Below are 19,835 nucleotides of genomic sequence, written 5' to 3' on the forward strand. Positions count from 1 at the left end.
ATTTTTGCACCACATTTCTTTGTCACTTGTGGAACGCATTCTTTTGCCATATTTGTTTTATATATGTATGTAGCAATGTAATAACCCCTTCAGCCACTTTAACTATTATACAGTACCAAGTACGTGCAACCAAGTTGTGTATTTTATTTATGTTTTCATTTATCACGTACCTACTCCTACATACATTATGCAATTATGAGTGCTAAGTTGAATATTACAATTAATCTGGTATGCTGAAGAAGCTATTTAGAGAGAGGGTTTTCATGTGCGTTGATGATAGTGCCCAGCCCATAACTATTAAGACCAAGAGATATGTACTGTACATATACATTTACGCTCAGAACTCAGAAGGTCATTACAAAAATGTGTTAATAAATACATCCCATAGCAGTCGTTGTGATTTTATCTGGGGTTTTTACATCAGGGTTGTGGTGTCTACTCTTATATTAAGATACACCCCTAAAAATGAATTAAGGTCTAAACGCTTTTCTTGAGAACATAAATTTCATGTTGAGGTTTTTATCGTAAATGATATTTTCTTTTTAGAAAAAATCATTTACCACAAAATTATATAAAATATTAAAGACAAATTTGTATGCAAATCGCTCATAAAAAAAAAACAACATCCCACATTCTTGAAGTTTAATTTTGTTTTGAACATTCAGAAGATGTTAATACCATTAACTTAAAACATTAAGTTTTAAATTAATAGTTATTTATATACAATTCAAAGATCAAAGATTTATTAAAGAAAAAACTCAAGGTGAAATGTTTTACTTCTATTCCACAACTTTTAACAAACATCCAACGACACGAAAAACCTTTTCAGGAGAAATATAGAAGAATTAAGAAATTTAAATTTACATTTTCCTCTAAACTAGTTTCTTATTTCCCCTCAAAATTTTTGTGAAAATACAAAATTTGAACTTCTTCACCCGAAAAAAGTTATTTACTCTGAAACTAAATTAACATCAGGAGGTGCTAGACTATTCATGAGTAGATGATTATAGTAAATCTACAGTACTTCAATCGATGCATGATCTTCTGCTCGAGAAGATATGACCGGTACTGTGCATTTGTTGTACCAAATTTCTACTCATGAAAAGTCTACCACCTAGAAAAAAAAGCGGCTAAAGGCTGACCAGTTTCATTTTATCTACGAAAATCTATACAATGACCAAATTATGGAACGTTAAATAGAAAGAAAACACAATTAATTATAGTTATTTTTTAGGTAAAAGTGACTGTTTTTCTTATCTTGGCTTTCAATAGAAACAAATTCATCACTGCAACTTCTTCTTTGCCCGAAAGTGTCAATATCATTAGCATAGGCATAGAAATTTGTTCTTATTTGCTCACCTGGTGTTGTTAAGGGTTAATTCTTTAACTTCTTTTTTTTTGATCTGACAAACTATCCCTAGTATGCATTTACCAGACATTAATTCCTTCGACTAAATTGTTGTTTTTGTTTTTGATGAGTTGAGTATTCGAATGTTTTTGCCACTGCTCTCGAAGACACTCTGGCAATAGGCTGCATCGCTGACTTTAAGTATTAAAGATGATTGAATAAATGTATTCTTTTTCTCACCAAACAATCAAACGGTTATTTATTAGTTTTATTAAACTAATAAAAACATAGGTAATAAGAAAGAAAGAGAGTTGGGTCACTATGGCGTATGTGTAACGTTTTTTTTTTCTTTTAAGACACTTTAAAGGTTGATAAAAAATTAATTTTTGAAATCGCTGATGTACTCATGGAACCCTTGTGTTGTTTTAAGTACTTCTTCAACCTTTCCGGAAATCTTTGATATTAGCCCTGTTCCTCTGGGACGTAGTAAATGTATTAGATCATCAACTCATGACTAAACTACCGACTCCAATGGAACGGGGCTATTGTTGATTGCTTCCACAGAGCTGATAAATGCCTCCAAATTTTTTCAAACAATTTTAATATAGACTCTGTATAGTTTGTCCTTATTAACTCTATACAATCGTCAAAGATGTAATGTATGTATTACTTACGTTTGCTTCTTAAATTTTGTTCGTAGAAATCTAACAAATTTATCGGTAGTTAATTTTTCTCGCACATAATCGAACTGATAAACGATGATCCAGTTTCACAAAATGCAAAAAAGTTTGACTCCTCCAACTTACCCTTATTTGGTTTACAAATAGAAGCTTTATAACGTAAAAATGCAAAATTTAAGCTATTCTCTGAGAAATACAATTTTGAGTCGAGAAGTGCCAACTCAAAAAAATTGATTGCTGTATTTTTTGTAGGTATTAAATATGAAATATTTTAACATTTGCTGGAAATTTTCAACATTGCATTCCAAAGCGACTCAATTTAGTTTGTATGGTAAAAAATTGCTTTTAAAACAAATATATGGTCAAAAAAGGTGTTCCAAAAGTGATATCGGAATCGTCTTTTGCTTCGCCATGCCATTTTAAGGACTCAAAATAATCGCAAAACCCATATTTTATCAAAAAAAATTATGAATAACATTTCAATGGCACTTTTGGAACTCATGTTTTCAACTGTTAGTTTGAAAAGTTTTAAGTTTTTCAGTACTCCTTTGAGATAACATAATCAGAAATTGGAAATACAGTCGACTCCCTCTAAGTCGATTTTTCTCGGGACATAAAAATTGGTTCGAGTTCGAGGGAAATTTGAATTGGAGGGAATATATTCTTTTTTTCTTCAAAAATTCTCATCGAAAATGGCGAAAAAGTTCGAGTTCGAGGGAAGTTCTACTTAGAGGGATTCGACTGTGTGTCCAAAACCAAATGCACGTTGTGGAACTATTTCAAAATAAAGTCTAGTGCGCAACTCTGGTAAAATTAAAAATATACGCGTGCAACAATATGTTTAAGGGTATAAAAACACGTATTTCAGTAAAACAACGGTTTTTCTGTATAACAGTTGTTCATAGATATTTTTCAATGCTATAAGAATTTTTAAAAAATTGTATATTTATATGATTTCATACGTTGAGTAAAACATGCTAATATTTACATTATTATGTAGGTACCTACTTACCTCACTTGTAACGAAAAATGAATGCGTTCCACAACGTGTAACTAGTCAGCCAAAAGTATTTACATTCCATACTAAATGTGAAAAAATATTACTAGTAAATGAATGTGGAAGGCATCGTTTTATTTTCTTATTCATTTCGCAAACTAATGGAGTTGAATCTCTGCTTCCTATATTAATGGTGTTCTGCTTTTTATTTTCTTAAACTTAGCAACAAGAAGAAAAAAATATATTTTTGTGAAAATCCTTAATATATAAATATTGTCTTTCGTGTTTTTTATAATCAATATCAATGAATATTTGAATCAAGTGCTCTAAATTCCCATCATAAAATATAAATTGTTTTCACATTACACCTTAAAAAATCCGAACTTACTCCCTTTTTTTTAGTATTTTCTTAAGTTCAAAACCATGTCAAATATTACAGACACTTTAATCCCGTTGAGGAAATTTTTTCAAAAGCACGTTTTCCAATTAACTTGCACTGTGTCACGCTATGTATACACAACTCAAGGATCTTGTTTTTAAGAAATATTCATTGCTTTAAGTAAACATATAATGAATACTAAGTAGATGTTGGAACTGGAATTCAAAAAAAATAAAAGAAATGGGTAAGGTTACCCAGAGTTATAATGTGCAGCAAGCATTCTGAAGAAAACCCCCCAAAGAAACTGCAGGACAATACATTTATTTCCTCAGGAGTCTTCTGGAACAATGAAATATACTATATTATATTCATTGTGTTTGATTTAATGAAAAAAAAAAAAAGTTCAAGCTCAAATGGGTTGACTCTTGACTCCCTTGGCCCTATTCCATCCTCGTAAAAAAAAAAATTCTATTCCTTGCATTTGTCATCGAGGATACAATATGAGGTTTTTCTTTAGAACACATTTTCTTATAGTCACACAATACAAAAGGATTGAAAAGAATATTGCATTAAAAATTTACAACTACACATACCTAGTTTGGATTTGGATCTTAAAACTTTTGGTTGTATTTCCACTAAAACAGCTGCAAACTATCACTACGAAATGTTTAGTTCTAGATTTCATTTATTTAAAAAAGGTCTCTCCATATTTTGTTTTTCACAAATCAATCAATTTGATTGACCCACCAAATTGTTTGTCACATACCGCTATCCAAAAAATTACCATATTTATTTGTATAATTTTCAAAATACCGAAACAGTTTAAAAATTTAAAGCGAAAAACTTTAAACTTATTTCAAATTAAAGAAGAAAAAAAAACTTTAAATACGATACGACAACACGATGTACATTTGATTTAATTAAACTCGTCTCTCTTTTCACTGTCACCCGCTTCTTGCTGCCGTACGCTTAAGCGATAGTAAGGACCAAATCATACTACTACAACTTGTTGGCATGATGACATTTTAGATGTTTTGTTTTCGTATTTTTTAGTGCGGTTAGCAACCCTAACATCGGCTGTATTATTTTAGTTTCGAGTCATGGAAATCAGTTTGAAGTCATTGCCACCATGTTCGACGAGAAAAAATAACATGGAGATTGAATATGGACCAAAAAACACAGAAGTTCTCAAAAAGCTTTCACCCCAAAAGTCTTTTGAAGTTAACCACAGTAAAAATCCACAGCATCCCATCCGGTGGTGTGTCAAACACAGATTTGGGTTGACTTAAGAGTATAAGAGAGTTGTTGAGAAACTCTTCAAAAATAAAAATCTCAAACAAAATATAAATTCCGCTGCAATAGTATCTCCAACATAGTAAATTTCTATACCAAGTACTCGAGTGTGCCAGAGTTGCTGCTTTGTGATTATCACTTCTGTGTGAGATTATGTTTTAATATACATACATAGATACTTAAAGGATTCGTTAAAAAAAAACCAACTCGAGATAACAAGCACCCATGACATTACGATGATAGAGAATGCGACTAATTGGTCTCCAGAATTCTATAAACAATTTTTTTTATTTGTTTGTAAAAGAAAAGCTTTCAGGAGTTCTCCTTAAAAAAAAAAAACTTCTTAACACAAAAGATAGCTCATTATTTAATAAATGATCACAAGTAAAACCTTTGTGATGACACACAAAAATCTTGAAATATAAATAAAATATTATCAAAATATAATATTTATATCCTTAAAATATTGGAAAATACTATTTGTTGCAACCTCAACTCATAAGAAGCATAATAAAAGAGAGAAAATTGGGTCACTATGGCGTATGCGTAACATTTTTTTTTCACTTCTCTTAAAAACATTTAACTGTTGATACAAAAATGGAAAACGTTAACTTTAAGGACATTTATCTAACAAAAAAATTGTGTCACTTTTCGTTAAATGAAACGTTATGTGAGTTAAAATTAATGGCGTTTTCGATTGGCAGTCCGGAAGCGTCCGGAATCATTCTGAAAGCGTTTTATTCGCACAAAACTAATAGTTTTGTGTGAATAAAACTTTTTCAGAATGATTCCGGACGCTTCCAGACTTCCAATCGAAAACGCCATAAGTAAACTAACCGATTCTAGGAGCGATGATAAATTAAACAATTCTTTGAAAGTCAAAGAAGCTTACTGTGACTTGAGATCAGGGTTCCCAGGTTGAGGGGAAAATCACCATTTTTGCCGATTTTCTTAGACGAAAGGGATAAAATAGGGGACGGGGATAAGAAAGGGGAAAAAATATCTAAAAGGGGAAAAATTTAAACTTACAAAAACGTTAGACACAATCTTTGAACAATGGAATCAATTTAAATAAAACTTAATTTCGAAATAAACTATCGTATTCCACGCTAAGTGGATTTTTTAATTTGACAGCTCTACTAAAAACTAGGGTGCTTCCATTTTTTAAATCACTCCTCAAAATATTTCATTAAGGGAATCTGTACTTTTTTGGGTATATCAAACGAAATTTTCAGCCAGGGGTAGTAAAAAAAAATAAAAGTAAAAAAAAAACACTTATTCATTTTTAATACATCGTTGTTAAAAAAGCATGCCTTAATCGGCATAAATACTATATGATTTCCAAAAATACATTAAATATAGAAAATAATATCCATTTTGTATTAAATTAGCACTGATATTTTCGATTAACCCTCAAAATAAAATTTATGAAGTAGTTCCATACTTCATAAATTTTATTTTGACTGAAATATGAATTTTGAGCTTCATTTTTGTTAATATTTTTTATTTACTTATGGCCATTACAAAGTTTTTATTTTTATGAATAAATTTAATACAAAACTAATATGTTTAAAAAAATATTTAATAAAAAAATTTTAAAAAAATAAATACTTGCATTTTTTTCTGGAAAAAAGGGGAATTTTTTTACGAAAAAGGGGAAAAATAAACGTTTTAGTGTTAAAAAAAAGGGGATTTTTATTTTGAAAACCTGGGAACCCTGCTTGAGATACATAATCGTCGGTCCAAAGAAAAAACTCACTAACTACACAGGTTTAATAGCAGTTAGTGAGTTTTTTCTCTGAACCGACGATATATAATGCAAATTTATAGAAATAATATGCACGACTGGGGTCGCACGTACTTGCTCTCATGGTAAAAGTAACTCTTATGTTAAAGCTTTTTACCGAAAAATATTAGAGAAAATTTAAATTTTGTTATTTTTAAGGATTTTCATTTATGTATGTAAGTAGTGTACAAAGAAATAAAATATATTTTTATAATTAACCCTCTGTAGGCACACCTCTTTTTTGCGAATTTGGTGTATACTTTTTCATGTCGCTAGAACTTTTTTCGGTCTCACTATTTTATAGAGAATTATATATGAGATTGATATAGAATTTTCCGAAGAATTCGAATATTGTATTCACAATTTCAAAAAAGGTATTTTCACCTTCATAAAGACACTTTTTTGTGAAACACCGATTTGAATGAATTTTAAAACAAAACCAAGTATGCAATTTGATTTCTTGCACAAAAAGGAATTTTTAGAAAAAAATTTCGAAAATCGTTGGAGCCGTTTTTTAAAAAAATAATTTTTTATAGGCATACAAAAATTTTCTAACATTTTTACCGACTTCCAAAAAGGAGGAGGTATTCAATTCGTCTGTATTTTTTTTTTTTTTTTTTTATGTTTGTTACCGCATAACTTTGGACTGCGTGATAATTTTGATAATTCTTTTTGTATTGGAAAGCTGGTGGCTGCAGTGTGGTCCCATTTCAATTTCGTTCACTTTTAGCCATAGGAACTATTTTAAAACCATAAAACCCAGTTTTCATCCATGGAAGTCGGTTTTGTTTTTTTTTTGCTAAAAATGATTATTCAAAAAAAAAGTTGGTAGGTATGCCATTTTTAAGAAAATATTGTTCAACACTTAAAAACGAAATTTCGATAAAATTCATCAACCCGTTTTCAAAAAATCGATTTTTGAAAAAAAAAATTTGACATATATTTTTAAAAATCCAAAAATGTGTTTTTTTGAAAAATTTTAAAAGTTTTTAATAACGTTTATTTTACCGTTTTTTAATACCTACAAATTTTAGTCGAAATTTGTTTTGTCGTTTACGAGAAATTCATAAATAAAAAAAAAACCGTTCTATGATAAGTACCGTTAATAACGGTACAAAAATATTTTTTTAATTTCAAAAGTTGGCTCTTATGTGTAATACTACACACAAATATTTTAATCAAAATCATTAGAACCGTTATTAAAATAAATTAACTTTTCTATTTCCGTTGTACGACAGGTACCGTTAGTTTTGATCCTAAAAACAAAATTTCAATTTGTCCTCTAGGGAATCACCTTAAACTGTTAACTACCAAGTTTGAAGAAAATAGCTCCAGTAGTTTAGGCTGAAGCTCGAGGTTCTTACAGACGGACACGGACGGACAGACAGACAGACAGACCCACCTTTTGCCATTCTCTATCATCGTAATGTCATGTAAAATTCGATGTCGATTTTTTTTTCCGAATCCTAAAATTGCCCTATAGTACCTACATATATAAAGCAAGTAAAAAAAATGTAAAATACAGGTTTTAAGCTGATATGGCATTTCCAAAAAATGTTTAATGTCAACGCTTATTCTTGAAGTAGTAGGTAGTAGTAAAGAACGCTGAATGTATAATATTATTATTATTATTATAATTTATTATCTAGTAATTAAAATTACAAGGTAATATAAAAAAAAGAGAGCCTAGCTGCGAAGCTCTGCTTGGCTTGCAATTTAAATTAACACATTTAAGCCCTGATTTTTCAATCGTCAGTTAGACTATCAGAAGAATAAATGTCAATATAAAAAAAAATGTATTCCTAGGAATAAGCTCTAACTGAGGTTTATCTGCTTATTGAAAAATTGGCCCTAAGTTAAATTCAGTAAGGAATTTATTTACATTTTCAATATTTCAGGAAGTTGGATTTTTTAATACGAATAAGATCGATGTGCGTTTGAAAATTGATTGATTGATTGGCAGTTTTCGAGAAGGTGATTTAGACTCATTGTTGTATTACAGCTGGTGCATAGGTATCGTTGGATTGTTTTGCTTAAAATATGTTTGTGAGTTACTGAGGTGTGACCAAGTCTTAAGCCGATGAAGTTCAAATTTTTGGGTGTTTTCATAAACGTCGGAAATCTGCGTCAGTCCAATCGTCTTTCTGCTTTGCTGCATTAATGAACACACCAATTCTGCAGAATGTTTGCAGGCCTGCGTTGGTACAATTTTCAGCAGTCACTGAGTGTTCATAAACGTCAGAAAAAAAATATAAAAAAATTGCCACAGAATGAGTTTTGTTTAAGCAAAAAAATATTTCTTTTTCAGTTCCCGAAAATATTGTTTTTAATAACACGAAAAATTTGTAAGCCGTGTTACGTTAGGGTGGCTAAAAAAAAATACTTTCTTCTAAAAAAAAAATAATAAAAACACCGAGTAGTTCACATTTAAAACAAATTATCTATGGAAAAAATATTTTTAATTAGGGTGTTCAAGAAAGTTTTTTTATGCGTTTGAAAAAAAAATGATTTTTAGTGCACAGAAAGTTTGTTAAGTGCGTTTTTGCTATAGTAATATTAAATTCATGCCGAATTAATTAAATTGAATTTGGTTATATTCCAAGCGTAAATGTTAACTATACCATTTTTCTGAGCCCCCTAATTCGAAAATACCTACCCCAATTTTACATTACATTTCATAAACCATGTTTTACCAACTTTCTCTGCAGTTAAAAATAATTTTTGTAATTAATTAAAAAAAAAAAAATTTTTGAACCACCCTAATGGAAATTTTTTTTTTCTTCGATAATTTGGTCAAAACAATATCCACGTTGATTTTTTTGGAATTCTTCAAGCAACTGTAAAAGATAACATTTTTTAGAGCCACCCTAATACGAAAAAAATTTAATATAAACTCATTATCTCAAAAAACACGATTTCGAAATTTTCTGTGTCATTTAAATTTAAATTTTTCGAAAAATAAAAGAAGAAACATTTTTTGCACCACCCTAATTAATATGTTTGCTTTTCATTTTTTTTAACAATATTTAAATTTATTAACAAAAAAAAATCGAATCAAGAGTCAAATAAATTTCTTTTTGAGTTCTGCAGCAATAAAATTTTGGCTGCGCAATCTGCCCGATGTTGACGACATATTGACGTTTATGAACAGCAGAACTGCAGTTGGACTAAGTTAGTCCGATCGCAGATCTGACTTTATGAACACGACTAACGCAGGCCTAAGTTAGGCAGACGTTTATGAAAACACCCTTTGTTTTGATACGTTGCGTTGGTCGGGTGTAGAGGTAGCTAAAGTGAACACAGGCTACTAAACATCTTAAACTAAGGGTCGGTTTGTTCACACTCGAATCAACGATTTTTATATGGAACAATCCTCAATTAAAAGATAATCGACTGTGAACAAACTGGCCCTAAACATCATTGCTCAAAATTAGTAAAGGAGAATGGGCATTTTGGACGTTGAGCGGCCATTAATAAAATTGGTATCAAATGAAAGGACTATAACTTAGGAAAAACTTTTACTATGGACGTTTCGCAGTATTGCGTTAAGAATGTAAGAAAATGCAGTATTAGTATCGTTAATGCATTATTCAATGTATGAACGACAAATTGGTTTATATTTTTATTTGGAACATAAAATATGATGTTCTGCCATTTTCCCTGAGTCTGAAGTCATTACTCTTGAAAATCCGACCAATAGAACTCATAATATAAGATTTTTAAGGCAATCACTTCAAGATTTTGTTCGAAAGTTTTCAAGCAATTCAAACTAACAAAAAATTGAATAACGAAACTCTCAAAATAGTCTTGAAACTGTTGTTTTAAAATGCTTATAGTTTGGGTTCTAGTGGTTGGATATTCAAGATAAAGGTCTTCAGATTTAGGGAAAATGAAAGAGTATCGTATTTTGCACTTTAAATACACACATAAGATACAACTTTGAGACAATCTGCATAAAGTGTTATATGCAAAAATGCATTTTATCCGTTTTTGGAGTACGTCAGAAGGATAAAACTTCTCCACAATATATTTAAACCTTAATTACATCAAAAAATAACAAATTCATTCCTGGCCGCGCAACGTCCACATTCCATACAAACTTGCCCATTCTCCTTTAAAAAAATGAAAAAAAGTTAAAAAGGTAACGATTTACTGGTAGACCAGAATGTGTGTCTGTGGCTTGTGTCTTGTGTCGCTGTCAAAGTTAAAAAGTATGAAATTAGTATATTGGTGCCAGAATACGTAGCTGTGGCTGTGGCAAGGAAATTCGCTGTGGTACAAGTCGAGTCGACTTTTACTTCAAGCTACAAGCGCAATGACTTTTGACGTTTCTAATGTGGTTGCTCAGTTAATATTATTTTTTTTTCAAGGCAATTGATATTTTAGTGCGCCACATAATTCTGTTCATCTTTTCTACATTTTGAGCGATTTTATTTGACACCTTGTACCACGGCGTTTTTCTTTGCCACAAGCGAATTTCCATTGTGTTCAGCCAGTTAATCCTTTGGTTTGCTAAATTGCTTGATGCTTGGTTTCAGAACGGAACCTTAAAACTTTGTACTAATGAAAGAAGACAAAAATGTACTTCTTCAAAAATAGGCTCTTTTTCATTGTTTTTTGACTTTTTTGTTTGAAAGCAACATTTTAAAATGTAATAAAAAGGTTATAATTGGTAAATTTTTGGAAACTATAGATTTTCTATCGGCCGATAGTTAAGTCGGGTTGGGCTGTTAGTGTGCGCACAGTCAGCTGACTTAGGTCCATTTTCTTCACTCGGAGTTGAACAAAACTTTAGAATTTTTATATTAAAAATTCTCAAGTTATGTTCAACTCCGAGTGAAGAAAATGGACCTAAATAGTCAGCTCGGTAGGAAATATTTTACTTTGAAGACAAATTTGTAGCACAATAAACTTTTTTTCGACCGCGCAAACTTTTTGATCGGCCCTAGAAATATGTTTTATACCTTTTTTGAAAACGGTGTATAATGTAGACAAGAACCTCGTCAAAATGACCTCATAAGTTAAGTTCAAGTTGCTAAAATGTTTCAAATTTTTTTCAAAAATAACTTTTTTCAAAATTTTATTTAAAATTCTTATTAAAGGTGCTTCTGTATTAAATATTTCGTTGAAATGGAATTAGAAGTTTGGCAGAAAATCTGATTTGAAAAAAATGGTCCTACGGCAGGTTTTTGAAAAAAAAAATTCATCAAAAAATAGACCTTGCCTAAAAATTTACATTTGATTTTTTTTTATCGTTGGAGCCGTATTTGTACAAATGCATAACTTTATATATTATAGTACCTACATATATCGCAAGTAAAAACTGTACAGAGGCCAATGCAGTAGTCTACACGTAATCATCTTCAATTTAGATTAAAATATATTAGAAATTGATTTTAAACATTCCAATTTGTTAATTTTACTTTCTTTGTGCTGAAATTAAATAAAACAAACATAGACAAAAATCATTGTTTTTTTTTTCTCTTTTTAATGCATAAAATATAAATACAAACACAAAAATTCTTCATCACTTTACACAGTACTGCAATTGTTATTTTAGATACAATTTTAACAATTATTATTACTATAAATTTATGCCATGTAAAGAAACGTATTAATGTCATCATCATCACGACGCATATACTTATGTTCTATCAACCATTCCAGCTGTTCTTTAATCATTTTCTTCGACGGCAAAAACATATTTTTCAATATATCAATTAATTCCGCCTGCAACGATGCATTCTTAATTCGTTTACGCATTTTCATAATCTTAATAATGGCTTCTTGTGTACGCAATATTCTAAGTTGTACAATGGAATGATTATCTTCTTGTTGTGATCGTTCTGTACTTAATTGCAAACGTCCTATCAAATTCATTTTACCCCTTCGTTGTAGTTTTCCATTTTTCACTACCGAAAACTCTTGATTGATATAAAAGGAAGTATTTTCTGTATAATCTTTAGATGAACTAACCACAGGATCCATAAATAATACTTGTTTTTTAATCTTTGGAAATGCTACCAAAGACCATAATGTCCGTCTTAATTCAGGATCTGGTAATTCTGTTGCTAATCTCAAATTTTCATATGTAATTCTATCGCCAGGTCTATGATTCCAAGCAAACAATACAGCCATTTGAAATGTCGTTACATCCAAATCATATCTACCGACTTTATTCACAAATGTTATAGTTCCATTGCTCATATGATGATACCATTGCAATTTTCTACCGGAATGTTTTTTCTTATAAAATTCTTCAACATCAGGTATATAATCTTCCAGCTCCAATGGAAGACTTACCGACACACGATCTGAACACCTTGCCCATGCACCTGCATTTAAAATTTTAATATTAATAGCATCATGCCGGGTCGTTGACATTCGAAACAAAGTGTTGAGATCCTCGCTAACTTTAATATCTTGAAACATTCTCGCTAATCTATTGACATAGTCTGCAGGCATTCCAACCTCACGAAGCCATTCAACAATATCTTCTTCCTTTTCACTATCCGCACTCGTGCCCAAAATAAGCCTTCGTGTTAAATGAACTTTGTGGTATCTCATAAAGACATCTTTATTATTAACATATTTGAGAACGAGTAGGACATCTCTTAATCTTCTATCAATTTGTTCGGTTGTCAAACGCTTACTTAACGGTGTCCGTCTTAGTAGCATATCGCAGTAATTTGCTAGGAGTTCTGGGCATTTACTTTCTGGAGCTGTATGTTTAATGCCTCTATTACAAACATTAGTTGGCAGTTCAAGTTTGAATACGCTTATATCATTGACCACAGTCTTAAATGCTTTATCGCGCGAGGTTAGAAATCGTGGATCGTTATTAAACGCTTTTTTAGCCAAGGCACTAAACTTTTTAAAAAGCTCTAATAAACGTTCGACATATTTTTCCGAATCTTGGATGATTACATCCGAAACTGATAGGATATCTGCTAGACCAGCAGTGACTATGTGGTTTTCTAAGTCCCTGAGCATTGGTTCAACTCCGTTTTGAACTCGATCAAGCAGACGGAACATTAGATTTAGTTTTTCAATTTCATGAGTTTTAATGAGAGTTGAACACTCTGCTAGGATTGTATTCAAATGGTCTCCAATGAGAACCTTTATGCAGCATTGGGAGAGAGCATGAAAGCTGCTCGATTCCAAATACCGCTTTGCTCTAATTTCCTCTTCCCGAATCTTAGCGTCAGCATATTTCATAAAAGCCTGAACACCATTAGTCTGTTGCTGATCACTCGCTTTGATATTATAAAAGCTATTCGTGGCTTTTAGGTAGGCTGCTTCGAAATGTTCCCTATAAATTTCTAATTTATCTTCCGGATTTGAACAAAGATTGACATAGCTTTCACGAACTCCAATTACCAATTGACAATCGTATGCCTCGCCGTTTCGTTCGGCATGAACGATTTTCATGGCAGATTCTTGGAGATGGTCTTTAATGTCAATGAATATGTTTTTATTCCAAGAATCTAACATTAGTTTACGTACCACACTCTCGTCGCTATTTGCTTTCTTTTGATTGATAGTTGACGTGTTATTTGTGGAGGATAGAGAGCGTCCTTGGAGAGTTATTTCCAACTGACGGAAAGGAAGTGGCAGGTAGCTGCTTTGAGTAAAGAATTTTCGCCACTCAATGATGTAGGATTTGAGTAAGGCCTGCTCACCGCTTTGGTTTTGGACTTTTTTCTGAGCGTGCTCAATGAATTCTACAATATCATTTTTTAGGCTATCGTATATTTTGCTAGCTCCTTTGTCATCCCACAAACAAACCAAATGAACACCATAGAATAGGTCTTGCCATTCGGCTTGTGAGACAGCTTCTTGTTTAAGAAGTTTGAGGACAATACAACGCATGTGAGGCCACACATCCTCGAAGGTCCTCTGACCTTTGCCCTTGAGCATGGTTAATGGCTAGTTTGGTAGGTTTTTTTTTTTTTGTTGTTTTGTTTCCAAGTCCGAAACGAATTGGACAGAAAAAATAAGACTGTCGAATATATATGGACAATTTACATGTTATGTTGAATTGCTTTTAGCCAAGTAGGATTGCTTCTGAAAAAGTTAATAATTTTTATTGGTAAAAAAGGCATTTGGAAATAGATTGTACATTTTATACTATAGATTGTTTGAGTGTGTGTGTGTTGTTTGACAGGAATTTTGATGTAAACAGCAAATGTATTTGGAGACAATTCCTGTGGGGAAATAATTAAAAGATTAGACAAATGTTTGATTGCTTTTTACTTTGTATTTATTTACTTTTAGGACATATACGCAATTGTTTTATAATTATTTGTTGAATAATTTGGATAATTACGCGACTTTTATTTTAATGAAGACACCGCTGAAAAATGAAAACTTTCAACTTGACGTATGCGAAATGTCATAATTATTATTTCTTCTTTGTGTGTGCGTTTTTTGCAACAAAAAAAAATTATGAAAAATTTAAAACGGACACCGCTCTCTAAACAACAAAACATGCAAATTTATTGTTTAAATTAATTTGTTTAACAGGAAAAAATAAACGTTTAATTTGTTGGTAGATATTTAACACTTAATTACAATAACAATTTAATTCTCGCCGGTGGTTTTATTGGCCAAGAGTTATTATTCTCGGGACAGAGAATAAAAATTTTTGTTACCAAAAAAGTTGAATTTTGGTGAAGTTATCGATAAATTGTATGGAAAAGTCAAAAATGACGTTAACTTTTTTTTGTTATCTGTTGATTTTTTTTTTTATTGGTCGCGTTCAGGTGAAGAATAAAAGGTTGATTTTTATTGGGTGTGAGATTTTGATCTGAGATTGTCTGGCATTTTGTTACCAAAGCCCACAGTACACATAAAGGCTTGGCCACACCAGAGGGTACGCGGTAGAGGTACAGGTAACGGTACGGGTATTTGTATGGACAAAATTCCAAACTGACACATCAACGTTCGGGTGTGGAATTTTTTTAATACAAATATCGTTGCCGCTACCCGTACCGCTACCGCGTACCCTCCGGTGTGGCCAAGCCTTAAAGGCTTGGCCACACCGAAGGGTACATGCGATAGCGGTACGGGTAATTATATGAAAAAATTGCCACACCTGAATTTTGATGTTCCAGTTTGGAATTTTTTTCATACAATTACCCGTACCGCTACCGCATGTACCCTTCGGTGTGGCCAAGCCTTAAAGGCTTGGCCACACCAGAGGGTACGCGGTAGAGGTACAGGTAACGGTACGGGTATTTGTATGGAAAAAATTCCAAACTGACACATCAACGTTCAGATGTGGAATTTTTTTCATACAAATATCGTTACCGCTACCCGTACCTCTACCGCATACCCTCCGGTGTGGCCAAGCCTTAAGGCTTGGCCACACCGGAGGGTACGCGGTAGAGGTACAGGTAACGGTACGGGTATTTGTATGGAAAAAATTCCAAACTGACACATCAACGTTCGGGTGTGGAATTTGTTTAATACAAATATCGTTGCCGCTACCCGTACCGCTACCGCGTACCCTCCGGTGTGGCCAAGCCTTTAATAAGGTAATATCTTGCGAACGTTGTCAAAATTTGTTTGTCAAAAATGGGCACAAGTCTGTCAGGTCGGCCTTTAATTTTTATATTTCAATCGCAGTAAACAAAAAATTTGTTTTTGTTTTAATTTATAAAATGTCATTTGAAAAAATTATAAATTGAAATAAAAACAAATTTTCTTCGTGTTTCTTCGCGGAAATGGTCGATAATTGTTGAAAAATGTTCGCGCTAAATTTTAGCCGAGATAAAATTTCCATACAAGTTATCGATAATTTGTATGGGACTCATTTTAGCCCTGCTAAAATTTTTCGATAATTTGTATGGGAGCTAAAATTTGTATGAAAAAAATTCCACATCTGAACGTTGATATGTCAGTTTGGAATTTTTTTCATATAAGTACCGTTACCTCTACCCGTACCGCTACCGCATACCCTCCGGTGTGGCCAAGCCTTGAAAAGGGTACATGCGGTAGTGGTACGGGTACTTGTATGAAAAAAATTCCAAACTGACACATCAGATGTGGAATTTTTTCATACAATTACCCGTACCGCTACCGCATGTACCCTTTTCATACAAATATCGTTACCGCTACCCGTATCGCTATCGCATAACCTCCGGTGTGGCCAAACCTTAACTCATACCAATACCGCAAACCTTGCCGGTTTGGTCAAGCCATTTTGGGAGCTAACACACTAAAAAGGTAAACGGTAGTGGTACAGGTACAAAGGTACGTAGATCTGAAGGAGGATATTGAGGTATACATACTGTACAAATTTAACGGTATTGCTATGCAATTTTGTGTCGCTTCTGAATATTGTCCGCATTGGTTCGGGAAAGCGAATCTAGAAAATCAGTGTAGACACAGCATTAGTTTTCAATTTTTTCTCATCTCTTTTCACCTGAACTCGAACTGAAGTCATAAAAGAACTGTCAACAAAAAAAAAAACTACATAACTGTAAACAAATTAATTAACAAGAAATCTGTGAAAAAAACAAAATAATAAATAACCTGAAACTATTAATTAATCCCTTTCTTGAATAGGGCTTCATTTAAATATCCAAATAAATATAAAATTAACATAATTAGAAAGAACATTTATTTTATAGCTTTAAATCTCCAAAACAAGTTCGATGTTTTGGCCCAATTTGTATGACTCAGATTATTCAGTCTAGGAGTGTCATTTGCTTTGTTTATTTCGTTCTGTTTTTTATTTGTTTATCTTTTCTTTAATTTAATTTATGTGTGCAATAAAACAAAGTTGAATTAGTTAGTATGATAAAATCTCTTTGCTGATCTTTAACTATTTAAAATGGATAGTGATGCTGGGATAGCATCAAACGAACACAAACGCAATAAACAATGGCAAGAAAATATACCAATTCGAGCCAGGGGAGCCTCTGTGAACGAGGATCTTGACGATAAATATTCCATTCAATATCGAGATATGATTTGGACGGGCATTTCAATCATAACTCGAGCTATCACTGTGATAATGAACATCAATTTGGCCTTAAACTATTACCAAAATGGTAATTTCAACTGTTTCATTTGGACGAGTGCAAGCATTGTTATTCCAACTATTGTAACAACTCTTATTCATGCCACTATGTAATTAAAATTAAACTTAGTTATTTATTTGATAGTATGAATGTTAAAAAATTCTATTATGTTTGTTGCAGGTGTCTTCAAGATCGTGATTTGAATCAGGAAGTCTTAAAAGTGCCCTGGATCACACTTGTTTTGTCCTTTTTGTTTCGGTGAGTTTATTCAAAGATATTTTATTCATTGTTTTGATTTGAATAATGTAATATTTTTGTTGACAGTTATTGGAACGTTCTATTTTATGCTATAAAGTGTAAAAAAGCCGAGTGTAATAGTGACCCCGAATCCCAAAAAAAGTGAGTAAATTAAAGCAAATCATCCTATGTACTTAGAAATACTTTAAACTATTATTGTTTTCACGAAGAAAAAAAAAAATAACAAAAATAATACAAAATTATTAAAATTATTTTTATTTTAAGTGGAGCGATTGAATATAATTCAATATAAGTTCAAGTGTTGTTTTCCATTTATTTTACGACTCGTGTTAGTTGATACAACTATGACTGTATCCAAGCTGGTGCTAGCTTATAATTCCTTATTTTCAGATGTTTATGCAGATGTAAATGTAAAAATAAAGGGCTTAACACTGCTTATTAACTTATTTTGCTTTTTATGTAACCTTGATAGTCTATTTTAAGTTGCCATCAAAAATTAAAAATTTGTTAAATCGCATACGAATTTTAAAGAATTCCCATTTTAAATGGCAACTTTAAATTTAATGGAGAGTGAATGACAGTAGTTTCCTTGAGCTTGAGGTAAAGGATTCATATTAATATTGCAAAGAGGTCCATTTATAGCGTATACAAGCGTGTAAGTCTACCGGCAGGTATCGGTGCCGCCGATAAAAATGCAATAAATAGTGCATCTATTTAAATGGTTATGCAGCCAAAAAAAAAATAGTTGCTACTTCAACAGTTCATCGTTCCTTAATACCAAAACATTTGGTTCTAGTGAGGCTTCTGTCCCAAAATTACAATCAGGGATGCATTGAAGACTTATTGTAGTACCAGCAATTTTGTTTTGTTTCTCGCGCAAGAAGTCTGCTATCAGCTCCTTGGTCTATGAATTTTTTTTATAATTGGATACCCGTATCTGGAATACCTTTTTGAACAAGATTATATAGCTTGCCAAAAAAGCTAAGAAAATGTAAAACAAAAAATAAAGAAATTCCTTGGTGGTTTTGCAGGTATTGAATTTTGGTGCATAGTACACATCCTATTTTTTTTTAGGAAGAATGAAATTGATTTTCAAAAAATGATTTTAAAAAGAAGAGACAAAAAAATTACTAACAATTTATGTTTTATCCATTTTTGCGTTCGACTTTTGGTTTCCACTCCAAAAAGCTTTGAAAACAACCATACGGTATGAAAAAAAAAAAACAAATAAAATTATTTTGCTGGTTTGTATAGAAATTTTAATGCCCTTATTGGAGCGGATACCGTACACAAAAAAAAATGAGGTATAAATTGTTAGAAACTGTCTACTTTTTTTTAATTATAAAATGTGTTTTTGTAAAAAGAGCTCACCTTTCAAATAATACATAGCGTTAAAACAACCATTTTTTTTTCCTCTTCGCGTTTGGGTTGTGCAAATCAAGGATATTCGCATGTGAGAAATTTTTTTCCGCTTCACTCTGGTATGAACTCATAAGAGTTATTATAATTTTCAATTAAACTTTCAGTTTATATGTTTATTATTTGCCACGACGCAATTCCGACTAACCAATCAATTTTCAAGCTTTGCTTTTGGAAAACAAGATTTCTAATAGCTTGTAGCTGTACTTTACATTAAAGTTGGTACTACCGAAAAAAAAGAAGTGGTCAACATTTGAGAAGAACAAAATTTCTCAAAAATTAAATCATTTACCCACCACGAAAAGAAACTGGCCTCCAATAAAAAAAAAAAAAAAATTGTCGTGAAAGTCGGATTTGCAACCGGTGATTTTTCAAAGGAAAAAAAAATGAATTAGTGGGCCCTGAATTCTAAATTCCTATTTTTGTGACCTTCGTAGAAAGAAGCATTATTTTAAGGTGTCTACATAACTGTGAAGGTAGTGCCATTAATTGCGAAGCTATTTCCGTCTACAAAACTTTCGATCTGCAATTTCTAACACAGTTTTTTTTACTATTGGAGGCGAGTTTCTTTTCGTGGTGTATAAAGTAGAAGTTTTGTTCTTCTCAAATGTTGACCACTTCTGGCTACCCGTTTTTCCGTCGTTA

The 19,835-nt window shown here is 31.9% G+C and overlaps 3 protein-coding genes across 7 annotated transcripts in view; 1 reads left to right on the plus strand and 2 right to left on the minus strand.

Moving 5' to 3' along the window:
- Positions 1–4,367, minus strand: part of LOC129910514 (inactive dipeptidyl peptidase 10) — a 178,366-nt gene extending 173,999 nt beyond the window's left edge. The window contains exon 1 of the mRNA XM_055987920.1: positions 3,998–4,367. The gene's annotated coding sequence lies outside the window, so the exon portion shown is untranslated. The remainder of the gene's footprint in view (positions 1–3,997) is intronic.
- LOC129910517 (XK-related protein 4-like) overlaps positions 1–19,835 on the plus strand; it is a 141,600-nt gene that overhangs the window by 107,644 nt on the left and 14,121 nt on the right. For 2 of the 4 annotated variants that reach the window (XM_055987934.1, XM_055987935.1), the window contains exons 1-3: positions 16,945–17,622; positions 17,694–17,771; positions 17,838–17,912. In XM_055987934.1, coding sequence (XP_055843909.1) covers positions 17,324–17,622; positions 17,694–17,771; positions 17,838–17,912 — 452 coding nt within the window. In that variant the 5' untranslated portion in view covers positions 16,945–17,323. Of the gene's footprint in view, positions 1–16,940; positions 17,623–17,693; positions 17,772–17,837; positions 17,913–19,835 lie in introns of those variants that run through there. The other 2 variants (XM_055987929.1, XM_055987928.1) reach the window with 2 other exon arrangements.
- Positions 11,969–15,144, minus strand: LOC129910513 (cullin-5). Of its 2 annotated transcripts, none has more exons than XM_055987917.1 (3): positions 14,755–15,144; positions 14,615–14,690; positions 11,969–14,550 (listed from the first exon to the last, which is right to left on the minus strand). In XM_055987917.1, the coding sequence occupies exon 3, from the start codon at positions 14,401–14,403 to the stop codon at positions 12,076–12,078; it is 2,328 nt and encodes a 775-aa protein (XP_055843892.1). In that variant the 5' UTR covers positions 14,404–14,550; positions 14,615–14,690; positions 14,755–15,144; the 3' UTR covers positions 11,969–12,075. The 2 variants fall into 2 exon arrangements, with proteins under 2 accessions (XP_055843892.1, XP_055843893.1); XM_055987918.1 differs by having other exon boundaries at positions 14,606–14,690.

This window comes from Episyrphus balteatus, chromosome 2, assembly GCF_945859705.1.
Source record: "Episyrphus balteatus chromosome 2, idEpiBalt1.1, whole genome shotgun sequence".
NCBI lineage: Eukaryota > Metazoa > Arthropoda > Insecta > Diptera > Syrphidae > Episyrphus > Episyrphus balteatus.

What these genes read in the sequence shown, in the direction of transcription:
- LOC129910513 (XM_055987917.1), bottom strand. Translation starts at nt 14,403, where the DNA reads ATGCTCAAGGGCAAAGGTCAGAGGACCTTCGAGGATGTGTGGCCTCAC.